This window comes from Sapajus apella, unplaced genomic scaffold, assembly GCF_009761245.1.
Source record: "Sapajus apella isolate SASKATOON/1434 unplaced genomic scaffold, GSC_monkey_1.0 scaffold1, whole genome shotgun sequence".
NCBI lineage: Eukaryota > Metazoa > Chordata > Mammalia > Primates > Cebidae > Sapajus > Sapajus apella.
In genome coordinates this window covers 30,042,727-30,056,319 of record NW_022436941.1, presented here as the reverse complement: position 1 = coordinate 30,056,319, position 13,593 = coordinate 30,042,727, and the positions used below count along the sequence as shown (strand labels likewise).

The 13,593-nt window shown below is 35.5% G+C and overlaps 1 protein-coding gene across 1 annotated transcript in view; it reads right to left on the bottom strand.

Moving 5' to 3' along the window:
• Positions 1 to 13,593, bottom strand: part of TMEM232 (transmembrane protein 232) — a 195,047-nt gene that overhangs the window by 34,422 nt on the left and 147,032 nt on the right. Inside the window, exon 11 of the mRNA XM_032274759.1 lies at positions 12,211 to 12,389. Coding sequence (XP_032130650.1) covers positions 12,211 to 12,389 — 179 coding nt within the window. The remainder of the gene's footprint in view (positions 1 to 12,210; positions 12,390 to 13,593) is intronic.

Genomic DNA, 13,593 nt, shown 5'->3' with positions numbered 1-13,593 from the left:
TGATTCTTTCAAAGGGCTTTGAAGAAGACTGCCGGTCTTCTAGCTTCTAGTGATGGCTGGAAATCCTTGGAATTTCTTGGTTTGTAAATGTATCACTCCAGGCTTTACCTCTGTCTCCACATGGCTCTAGCCCTGTGTCTTTGTTTTCATGTGATTGCCTTCATATAAAGACACCAATCTTATTGGTCTAGGGGCCCATCTACTCCAGTATGACCTTGTCTTAGCTAAGTACAACTACAATGGCCCTGTTTCCAAATATGATCACATTCTGAGATAGCAGGATTAGAACTGTAACATATCTTTTCGAGAGCCACGGAAGTCAACTCATAACAGTTGTGAAGCAACAAGAACTTTCATACACTTTAAAAAGCTATTTGGCATGATCTATTAAGGTTGAATGTAGGCATTCCTTATGATCCAGACATTCTACTCTTCCATACCCAATACCAGATTGAGCCATAAGAAATTATAGTTTTGGACAACAAAAGCCATTTGAATATCAGCCATTTCATATCGGTCAACCAAAAACACATAAACATTTACATCAGAAGACATTACAAAAATGCTTACAGCATGATTATTCATAATAGCTTGAAATTGAATACATCCTACATGTCTATCAATACAATGATTAGGATAATGTGAAAGGTTCACAAGGAAGAAACTGAAAATGTTTCCAATGGTCAAAGTTGGAACAATTTGAGCAATAACAACAAAGGTAGTGTTGGCTAATCATTAAAGAAATAAGTTATTTCCAGAGTTCACAAAAATAGAAAACCCAAGAGAAATAAAAGAAATAATTTTTTGAGCTAGCAATTCACTATAGAGAAAATCCAAATGGTGAATAAAAAGTGAAAAGATACTCAAGTATATTTGTATTGCTGAGAAAATGTAAATTTAAACACAATGAGTTTTCACATTATACTAATGAGATTGGCTGTCCAGCCATCCATGCTGAGCCCACATTTATGGTCAGGTGAGCTCCATGCTACCCAGCTCCAGCCAATAAATCTGAAAAAAAAAAATTAGCCCTTCAGATCTTCTCATATTTTCATAGCTTGTTATAATCCCAACTTTAATCATCCTTTTTTTGTGTGTATTTATCATTTTATTAAAATTATAAAACAGCTTACAGAATGCCATATGAATTATAGCAGAATAAACTCTAAATGAAGAATCAGAACAAAGGAAAAGTGGTAAGGAAATATAATGAAGCTAGAAGCAAAATTATAATACAAAATTTATGTAGTAAGAAATGTTAACAATCCTTTTTATCTTCTTGTTACCCTCATTAATACTCAGTTTTTTTGCCTTTGTAGATTTTCTTAAAATAACTCAAGAATTTGATACAAGGGGTAACTCACAGGGGAGAATGTTTAAGAGCACTGGCCATCAAAGTAGCGTATATGAGTTTGAATTCAAGCACTGCTGATAGCTAGCTATGAATCCATAGTCAAGTTACTTCACCTTGCAAAAAAACTGTTTTCATTTCAAGTTTCAATTTATTCAATTGTAAAATCAAGAGCATAATATGTGTGAGTGTGTATATATGTAGGTATACATATATGTGTGTGTGTGTATATATATAAAATATGGTTTTATGAGAATTGGAAAATTAATAAAGTGTTTATCATATGACATATGGTAAATATTTATCAAAATCTTAGCAATAATTATGTCTTTTTAAACATAATAAATAATAAATAAGAAAGAAAAAATATTCATATTAAAGACTATAGCAAACTGAAATCCCATTTATGCAGCTTTCTATCAAAAAGCCTTTTTTATGTAAAAATATCACCAAAATCTAAGCGGCTTAACACAACCACTTATTTAGCACACAGTTCCACAGGTCAGCAATTTGAGCTGGGAACAGAGAATGGTTCTGCTGGTCTGAGCTGAGTTATTTTTGTGCCTGTGGTCAGAGTTTAGGTCAGTTGGGGACTGGCTAGAGTTGTGGTTAAAATGTCATCAGCTAAAATGGCTTGTCTGTTCCATGTTGTTTGTCATCTTCAGCTGGAAAATGCACTTACTGACATGGCAGTTGCTGGGTTCCAAGAGAACAAGAGAGGGCAGGCCCCAATGAGTAAATATTTTTTAAATCTCTCCTCATATAAATTTGCTTTTGCCTATTACCTAAATCAAGTAACAGTCAAGCCAAGAATTTGAGTGTGGAGAGAATGATGCAAGGTGTGGTTATAGAGAGCACTGAATAAATTGGCAATAATTACTCTAACAATGTACCACGAGCTCCAAGGCAGGAATTCACTATTTTAAAATGTTACAGGAAATTTTACATATAAGTTTTACCCAATATAAATTACCAAACAATTAAAATTCAATTAGAACCAACAATTTTCCCCACAATTAATTCCACCACTTAGCATCTCTGTTTCTATGAAATCACCTAAGTCCCCATCATCTTAGCTTGGTAATCCAAACCAACCTTCCAGGTTTAATGCCCAGAAGTGCTCAATCTAAGCTATTTTCCCAACTAGGCAAGTCAACCTACAGCATTCTCTTCGCAGTGTTCTTATTCCTGCATGGCTCATGACATTTCCTTGTCTGCAAGATGTTCTTTGACCTGACACTTTGCATCATGTAATCCAACTTATTATTTTCTATCTCAAGCACTATCTAATACTTGAAGAGGACAATAACACATTATAGATAAGAAAATATTAAAAAATTAGGAATCATACATCTATCTGGGCTTCTGATGGGGCTAGCCACTTATATCCTCTTTGTATTAGTCTTTGTCTATTTCTGTAGACTGTGCTTTCTGGATGAGACAGTAAAGCTTATGTGTAAAGGTCATGTTTTATACTTCTTTGCATCTTCCACAGAATTCAGCTAGGCTGAATAGACACAGCAAATAATAAATACATATTTATTTCATATTTTCAGTGATTTGGGGAAAAATTTTATATAATTTTGTACTTTATATATCTGTAGTTTCTTAAGTAAGGGAATTCTAACTAAATTAAGTGATTTTTTTCAAAGCCACTAGGTTAAACACTTTATCATTTATGTCCATAAATCATATAGACCATTGTTTAATAATCCACTGTCTCTATTTCTAACTTTTAAATAAAATAGGTATAGGCTTAACTGTGTTTTAGTTAATATATTCATTGCAAATTAAACATATTTCTTAAACATATACTATGCCTAAATCAGTATAACTGCTTTTAGAAATCTCTGATTTAGATTTGTCTGTGAAGAAAGCTAACTTCCTCCCTCCATTTAATATTTAAAATGAATGAAAACCCTCTTTAAATGTCTTCTGACTAAGAATTGAAAACAAATTAGCACAGTTAGTGGTTATGTGATTGTTTATTCCTTAATTCTCAGTGCTTACTATTCTAGTAATGAGGTCTTTGCTTGCATCTAATATCTAAAATATATTTGCTATGTCTGATTGACTTATGAATTTCAAATCTAATTATCTATAGATATTTACTAAAATTTTGAAGAAAAAAAGAATATCTTCTATCAAATGATTGGTCCTGAAAACAGGCATATAAATAGAATTCTAATTTTAGAAATGACAAATCTGAGTTGACTTAGTTAGTTACAGTATAATCCATTTGTGATTTGAGATTTGCATATAAAAATAGTTATAAAACTGGAGAGTTAGACAAATAATTGAAAGAATCATGGAAACAGAACAACAACATAAGAATAAGGCTGGGTGAGGTGACTATGTGCCATTTTCTATTTCTGTTAGAATTGTTCAAAAATTAGGCTCTAATTTTTTTAGGGTCCAACAAATAGTTTATACAAAATTAGTAAAAAGGTTCATAGAGTGTATGAGACTAAAGAGGATTTATTTCCTAAATCCTAATAATGGGGATATTGGGTGATACAGTGGCCATCACTGAAATAAATATATTAATTGTCTTTGTTTCTCTTTTCTTTTTGGCTCTTACTCCAAAACCAAGGATAAAGCTGAAGCATAGTTGCATAAAAACAAGTCCATGAAATTCAAGACACTATAATTCAAGTGGGCAGCTCTGTGATTTTTTTTCCAAGAAAAAAATAGAATATCAAGAGAAAATGATGAACTGCTTGTGTTTAGATAGTACTCCTTAAGGATTAACATTCCAAATTGTACTTATGGTTAAAAAGCAAAGAGTTTAAGTTTTTATTTTCTATGAAGTATCTAGAGTATAGATACTTTGGGTTGCCAGTAATGGCCCATCCATATACTTTGATAACAAGCTGAGCAGAGTAAGTTTATTAATTGCCCTTCCTACCTATTAACATTAATTTGTATCCATAATATTATCTAAAAACAGGATATTAGGAATATTAGAATAATTGCACACATGAAAGTTAGAAATAACCAAGAATTTTCAATGACAGAAAAATGTGTATTTCCTTATTATAAACAGATTAAATTGTCTCAAATAAGACACAGGAAAAAAAAGTGTTTGATGGCACTTTGAAATAGCCTAGGATGCCATATGGATAAAGCATCACTGGAAAAATTATGTGTAATTTATGAAGAGTGAATAGCCAATTTCAAAATGGTTTTCTCTAAATATGAAGAAAAATATATGTTCATCAATCAGAGCTAGAAAAACCAAGAAGCTGTAAAATAGATTTAAATTCTAACAAAAAGAGTTTAGTATTGGCCAGTCCAGATTTGCAACATATTGTCAAATGAAAAAGTTAACAGTAAGATCAATTAATAATTTGCCATCCAAATTGAGAAACTTTTGTAAGTGAATTAATTTACCACTAGTAAGAAAGCTGCGACAATAAGCATGAACCCATGCAGGACTGGGAAAATTGGAATGCTTGGTCAGCATACTAATAAATGTCGCCAAAAGGCATAAACCCAAAACAGAACAATTATTCTTCCCACAAATCAACTCTTCAGGCTGCTTAGTCAGGAGAATGCCAAGTGCTGGACCTGTAGAGATTAGGGTGGCCACCTGTTCTCATTGCCTGAAGAGAAAATATCAACCAAGTTTTTCTCCACCTATTTTGGAACATAAACATTAGTGAAATCCTTAAACCATATCTACTCCATCAATGTTGTAAGGTTTTTTCAAGCCTGCTATCTCATAAGTTTCATAAGCTTTGTAGGTTACCTCAGTTAGCAACACCTGTAAGAAACCACCATAATAAAAGAATTTCATTGATTTACTTCATAGCTTACTTATCCTCTACTTCATTTAAATATTTTGCTATGTTATTTTCACTTTCTTCATCTGAAACTGATTAACATTTGCAGTTGATTTTTTTTTGTTAAAAGCAAATGTTCTCTTATAGTTCTAATAGCACAATAATAAATCACAATCTCTAGAAATATTGAGAAGTAATATAACTTAAAGTATGACAAATAACTTTTATCTCAGTATATTTTATTTCTTTATCAAAAACTTCATAATGCTTTATAGCATGAATTCATTTAGTCATCATAACAAACCTATGCATTAGATACTATTATTAGCCCCATTTTCAGAGAAGGAAACTGAGGTAAAAATATGCCCAAGATCACATATCTACTCCGTAGTAGATCACCCATTTGAACCCAGACAACCTTGTCATAGATTCTGTGCTCTCAAAATCACTTAGCTTTCCTGTCTCTTGTGTGATTTTCAGTTACTATCCCTGTCTGTGAGCATTAGAAGTACCCCTTGGCACATGGCTAGCCAGTTTTCCCAACACCATTTATTAAACAGGGAATCCTTTATCCATTGCTTGTTTTTGTCAGGTCTGTCAAAGATCAGACGGTTGTAGATGAGTGGTGTTGCCTCCAAGGCCTCTGTTCTGTTCCATTCATCTATATCTCTGTTTTGGTACCAGTACCATGCTGTTTTGATTACTGTAGCCTTGTAGTATTGTTTGAAGTCAGGTAGTGTGATGCTTCCTACTTTGATCGTGTTGCTTAGGATTGTCTTGGCTCTGCAGGCTCTCTGGTTCCATATGAAGTTCAAGGTGGTTTGTTCCAGTTCTGTGAAGAGGGTCATAGGTAGCTTAATGGGGATAGCCTTGAATCTATCAATTACTTTGGGCAGTATGGCCATTTTCACAATATTGATTCTTCCTAACCATGAGCATGGAATGTTTTCCCATCTGTTTGTGTTCTCTCTGATTTCCTTGAGCAGTGGTTTGTAGTTCTCCTTGAAGAGGTCCTTTACATCCTTTGTTACTTGTATTCCTAGGTATTTTATTCTCTTTGTAGCAATTGTGAATGGGAGTTCACTCTTGATTTGGCTCTTTTTCAGTCTGTTATTGGTGTATAGGAATGCTTGTGATTTCTGCACATTGATTTTATATCCTGAGACTTTGCTGAAGTTGCTTATCAATTTAAGGAGATTTTAAGCTGAGACGATGGGGTCTTCTAAATATACAATCATGTCGTCCTGACACTTTACACTAAAATTAACTCCAGATAGATTAAAGCCTTAAACTTAAGACCTAACACCATAAAAACCCTAAAAGAAAACCTAGGCAAAACCATTCAAGACATAGGCATAGGCAAGGACTTCATGACTAAAACACCAAAAGCATTGGCAACAAAAGCCAAAATGGACAAATGGGATCTAATTAAACTCCAGAGCTTCTGTACAGCAAAAGAAACAATCACTAGAGTGAACTGGCAACCAATAGAATGGGAAAAAATTTTGCAATCTTACCATCTGACAAAGAGCTAATATCCAGAATCTACAAAGAACTAAGACAGATTTACAAGAAAAAAACAAAAAAACCCATTCAAAAGTGGGCAAAGGACATGAAGAGACACTTTTCAAAAGAAGATATATATGAGGTTAACAAACATATGAAAAAAGTCTCATCAACACTGGTCATAAGAGAAATGCAAATCAAAATCACATTGAGACACCATCTCACACGAGTTAGAATGGAGATCATTAAAAAATCTGGGGACAATAGATGCTGGAGAGGATGTGGAGAAATAGCAACACTTTTACACTATTAGTGGGAGTGTAACTTAGTTCAGCCATTGTGGAGGACAGAATGGTGATTCCTCAAGGACCTCAAAATAGAAATTCCATTTGACCCAGCAATCCCATTACTGGGTATATATCCAAAGGATTATAAATTGTTCTATTATAAAGACACATGCACATGTATGTTCATTGCAGCACTGTTTACAATAGCAAAGACCTGGAACCAACACAAATGCTATTGAGGATAGACTGGACAAGGAAAATGTGGCACATATATACCATGGAATACTATGCAGCCATAAAAAAACAATGAGTTCATGTCCTTTGCAGGGATATGGATAAAGCTGGAAACCATCATTCTCAGCAAATTGACACAAGAACAGAAAATCAAACACAGCATGTTCTCACTCATAGGCAGGTGTTGAACAATGAGAACACATGGACACAGGGAGGGGAGCATCACACACCAGGGTCTGTTAGAGGGGACTAGGGGAGGGACAGCAGGAGGTAGGGAGGTTGGGGAGAGATAGCATGGGGAGAAGTGCCCGATATAGGTGATGGGGATGGAGGCAGCAAACCACATTGCCATGTATGTATCTATGCAACAAACCTACGTGATCTGCACAGGTACCCCAAAACTAAAGTACAATTTTATATATATATATATACACACACACACACATACATATGAAGACTTGCAAAAATGCTCAGTACCCCTTTTCTGTTTTCTTTAGAAAATATAGTATTTTAAATAAAATATTTATGTTATGAAAAAAAAAGAAGTACCCCTTGGCACACATTTTTCAAAAATAAGAAAACTAAGGCTGAGAAATAACTTGTTCCATGTCTCATCCGAGTCGCATCTGTATAAAGAGATTATGTGGGGCTGGAATTTAAACTGAATTATTTCATTCTCTGTTCCCAAGTGTTTAGCCACTCTAACCCACTGCCTTGGTATGATAAACTTGGTTTAAACATTCTCCAGTTATGACCCAACACACAGGTTAGTATGTCAATAACAATGTTACATATTAGCAATACTAATGAATATCTTAGTCTTGTGTATGATATTCATATGAACAAATCTAGTAGGTCACCTGCAAATTTCTCCAAATCTTTGTTAAAATTTTTATATCCTTTTCAGTCAATTTTCATCATTTATATTTCTTTGGAAAATCATTTATTGCACTATATTTTCACATATAGTTGTGAATTGGTCCTTTTATAATCATTTTACAATTACTTTCTTATAATCACATTCCCTTTACCCTTCTGAATTTTGTGATTAATAAAAGTTTTCCTCATTTTTCCATTATATTAGCTAGTCTAAAATAGTTTATATGTTGCTTTTATTTTACCTGTGGAAACAATTTTAAGATTGATCAGTTCTATGCTTTTTATAGTCTGCTTTTATTTTTCTAAATGTACTTCCCACTTAAACTTTTTCTTATGTTTTTTGCAGAGCTTACTATTTTATTCCCCAGAGCTTACTACTTATGTGCTACTATTGCCATCTTCAAACAACTCTCCTTACCCACCTACAAATCTTACCACTCTTTCCTTCCCTTACCAGAGGACAGCGCACATTGGTCTTTTTGCTCTCTTAACACACCAAACTAATGCTCTTAGAGTCTTTGCAGAATACATTTTTGTATGCATAAACTCTTTACCAGAGTATATTTTTATAGATATTTCCTTCTCATTATTTAGCTCTCTTTTCAAATAATGCCTCATTGGAAACCCATCTCTGACCACTCCTGCTGAAGCAACCACTCCCTACTCTTGCTGATCCCATTCCAATAGCTTTTCTCTATTTTGTTTTCTTCATAGTGAGGGAATGTATTCTCTTTCCGAGTCCACAAGAGGGCGTAGTTTCAAGGACAAGAACTTCCCAATGCCCCCCCACCCCTCTCTCCATCTGGGAGACTTAATGGTCTTTGTTTAAATCTTCTCGTGGGCACGGGAAAATCATCAAAGTCAATAATTCCAGTGGAAGTTTAAAGGAACTCTTTTCATTGGCCAGGGGACGTGGAGAATGTGGGAATTCCTTTCACGTTAAAAGTCCCTGTCTCTCATCCAGGGGATTTCCCCCTCTGGGGTTCCCCTTCTAGTCTTTTGGAAGCTGCTTTTCTCCTCCTGGATTCCATACTTGGGTCCCCTTCCACACTCTTGTGGAAGCTTTCTCTCTCTCTCATTTTCTCTTTCCTTTTTCCCTTTTTCTGCCTAAATAAATCACTTTTCTGCAAAAACAAACAAACAAACAAAAAAACAAAAAAACTCTTTTGGGGTCTAATATTTTCTTATGAGTGCACCCAACGCGGTCCCTCTCCCATTCTTGGGTGAGAGACCAAAAGCCTGGAAAAACATTCTCTCAGGGGAGCTGAGCACTCTCCTGCACCCCAAAACCCAGCAACAATAGTATAGATAGCACTATTTGATATTTTCTTTTAATTCATTTAATTTGCAAGTTTATTGTCAGTCTCCTTGATCCAAACTTTAAATTACTTTTAAAATAATATTTATCTGCTTGTTTAAAACTGTATTGCTAGCACACAAAACAATGGCTAGTGCTTACAAATAGATTAATTTCTTCCTAATATTTACTGTATTAGCCTATTTTCATACTGTTATGAAATAGCTGAGATAGGGTAATTTATAAAGAAATAGAAGTTTAATGGTCTCACAGTTCCACATAGCTGCAGAGGCCTCACAATCATGGCAGAAGGCAAAAAAGGAGCAAAGGCACAGCTTACATGTTGGCAGGCAAAAAAGCATGTGCAGCGGAGCTGGCCTTTATAAAACCATCAGATCTTGTGAGGCTTATTCACTATAGCAAGAACAACATGGATAAAAAACACCCATGATTCAATTATCTCCCACTATGTTCCTCCCTGGACACGTGCGGATTATGGTAGATAAAATTCAAGAGAGATTTGGCTGGGGACAGAGCCAAACCATATCATTCCACCCCTGGCCCCTCCAAATCTCATGTCCTCACATTTCAAAACACAATCATACCCTTCCAACAGTCCCCCAAGATTTTATCTCATTCTAGAATTAACTGAGGCAAGCTACCAATCTTCATGTAACTATGAGACAGCAAACTTTAAAAAAGTTTACAACACTAATGGAGTAGATACGGTTTAGGGATTTCACTAATGGCTTTATGTTTCCAAAATAGGTGGCGAAAAACTCGCTTGGTATTTTCTCTTCAGGCAATGAGAATAGGTGGCCACCTGATCTCTACAAGTCCAAAGTCTCATCTAAAACAAGGCAAGTTTCTTCCACCTATGAGCCTATAAAATCAAAAGCAAGTTAGTTACTTCCTAGATACAAGGGGAATACAGGCACTGGGTAAATATACCCATTCCAAATGGGAGAAATTGACCAAAACAAAGGGGCCATAGGCTCCATGCAAGTTTAAAATCTAACAGGACAATCAATAAACCGTGAAGTTCGGAAATTATCTCTTTTGACTCCATGTCTCACATCCAGGTCATGTTGATTCAAGAGGTGGGCTCCCACAGCCTTGGGCAGCTGTGCCCCTGTGGCTTTGCAGGGGACAGCCCTGCTCTTGGCTGCTTTCATGGGCTGGCATTGAATGCAAGCTGTTGGTGGATCTACCATTCTGGGGTCTGGAGGACAGTGACTGTCTTCTCAGCTCCACTAGGCAATGCCCCAGTGGGAACTCTGTGCGGGGACTCCAGCCCTACATTTTCTTTTCACACTGCCCGTGTAGAGGCTCTCCATGAGGGTTCTGCCCTTGCAGCAAACTTTTATCTGGACATCAGACATTTCCATATGTCCTCTGAAATCCAGGCAGAGATTCTCAAACCTCAATTCTTGTTTTCTGCACATGCACAGGACCAACACCATGTGAAAGCTGACAAGGCTTGGGGCTTGCACCCTCTGAAGCCACATCCTGAGCTGTACCTTGGCCTCTTTTAGACATGGCTAGAGTGGCTGGGATCCAGGGCACCAAACAAGGGGGTCCTGCACCCAGCCCATTTTCCCCTCCTAGGCCTCCAGGACTGTGATGGGAGGGGCTGCTGGGAATATCTCTGATATGCCCTGGAGACATTTTCCCCTTTGTCTTGGTCATTGGCATCTAGCTCCTTATTACTTATGCAAATTTCTGCTGCAGGTTTAAATTTCTTCCCCCAAAAAATGGGTTTTTCTTATTTACTGCATTGTCATGCTGCAAATTTTTCAAACTTATGCTTTGATTTCTCTTGAACATTTTGTCACTTAGAAATTTCTTCTACTAGATACCCTAAATTATCCCTCTTAAGTTCAAAGTTCCACTTTCTAGAGCAAGGGCAAAATGCTGCCAGCCTTGTTGCATAGCGAGAGTGACCTTTACTTTAGTTCCAAACAAATTCCTTATCTTCATCTGAGATCACCTCAGCTTGGACTTTATTGTCCATATCACTATCAGCATTTTGATCAAAGCCATTCAACAAGCCTCTAAAAATACAGTAGTCAAACAGGCTGAGAAAAGAGGGAAGAATCTTAGAGCCAGTGGCTTTTACTTTCTACTTTTGTTTACTTTTACCTATTCATTTCCTATCTGTGTTGAAATCACTGAGGTTAGGGCCACCTTTACCCTTTCCTCTAGTCCAGTGTCATGATATCACTGTGTTCAGCCTTCTTCCTGGTATTTCTGCTCACTGAACTAAACAAGGGAGGAACTGCTCAAGTGAGAGAATAGGTCTCTGGATTCCTAACATCATAAAAAGCCCCTTGCCCCTCCTATTTGAACCTTACCCACAGCCTACCTCTTTTGGCACCCCTTGGTATGAGGTAGTGAAAGCGCCTCTACACAGCTCTTTCACAGCCCATCCTAACATAACCCTCAAATTAGAGGATTGTGTTATGCTCCTTAAAACTTCCATTACTTTCTAAATGTCTTCACCAAGAAAAGAGAAAAAGAATCATGACTTAATGTTACTTCAATCTAGAATACCTAATATGTCTATCAGAATTTCCCACCAAGTTAGAGTTCTGTGGTGGAATCACCCTTGCTGAGGTGTACTTTTCCCTAGATGTGTTAAATGAATTTAATTCTTTTTCTATTACAGACTTTTGGAGGACTTTACACTACCATCTAGAGCTCAAGTCTCTTACCTTCAATCAAAAATAGATCAGTGTTAAGTTTTAAAAATATTATCAGCTGTGAGTCGCTAATACTCACTGAATGTAGACATTTTTACCGTTGAGAGAAGTGACAACCATGCCTCCTGATGATACACGTACATATTTATTGCCCAGTGTTTTACCTTACCTGAGCTATATTGATTGCATTTTGAATTCGTACATCTTCCTCATAATCCTTTGTTTTCTGCAATGTTTGCCATATCATGTTTCTAAGTCCATTCTGTTCTTCATCTCCTTGAAGTTCCCATGACATTTTCACCAGGTTATACACTAAGCCATAGTAACCAGTCCAGACTACTTGATCACCTGTGTAAAAAGAAACAGTCTTTGGAAATATGTCATTGTATTCACCTTGCTAAAGTATGATTGTGTGAAAAAGAAGAAACATATTTTACCGTAATTCATAATAGTATTCTAAAGTCTGAAATTCTAAGCTGTGGAAATTTCTGACCCTTCACTGCTTCCCACCCCCTTACATTTAAAAAAGATAACAGATCATTTAAAAATTTCTAACCACATGAAAAGAAAAACCGTACCTAACAGGTATACTTCATAAATTTAAGAGTTAAACGGGTAAACTGTGAACTACATACAAAAAACAAATTCTTAGAATTCAAGTAAAGAGGAATCTGTTCAAGGAAATATGAACACAGACCACCATGGTGAATTTTTATAATGAAGTAGAGAAACAAGAAAAACACTTCCTGTTATTAAAAAAAATAAACATTATGAAATATGTTATTTGAACCAAGAAGAAAATGTTTAAATCATGCATAAAGCATACAAAAATTACTGTTATAATTATAGGCTGAAAAATTCATTTTAATAATAGGGACATACATCAACTGGGATATATGAAAAAGAATAATGAAAACAGAGATTTAACAACTCTAGGACACTTCTCTTCTAGAACTTATATAGGAATTAGCAATTCATATACATTATCAAGTTCCACTTTCAAAATACATATTTTCCTTACAAAAAAGAGAAAGACATTTCTATTTATTCTTTACGGTAATTATTATTTCTTATCTTGCTATTGTATATTGCTATGCAGCAACAGGAAAAAAGAATTCCAATTTAGGTAGAGGTGGGAGAAATAAATTTAGGGAATAAAATAATACATTTATCAAAGAGAAGATGAACTTAGTCAAAGAGCAACATGAAAACACTGAGTATATGTGAAATAGATAAGAACAAGAGGAAATGGTTCAAAAAGGGAACTGAAAGAGTTTTAAATCCCTTTAAATTCCACATTGCACTTTTCTCCAAAATCCTGGTGACAGTCCATTGATGATTGTTGCCCTTCTTGAATAAAGATAGGACAACCTGAAAAGTCATAATCCGCAACTTTTCCAAATGAATCTAGTTTTCATAATGCAGGCTAATCATAATCATTATTATTATAACTAGTTACATATGGGGTACCAACTATGTGGTCCAATTTTAGTTTTCACTACAATCCAGCTATGTAGATGTTATTATACATACTTAGGATAATAAAAGTGAA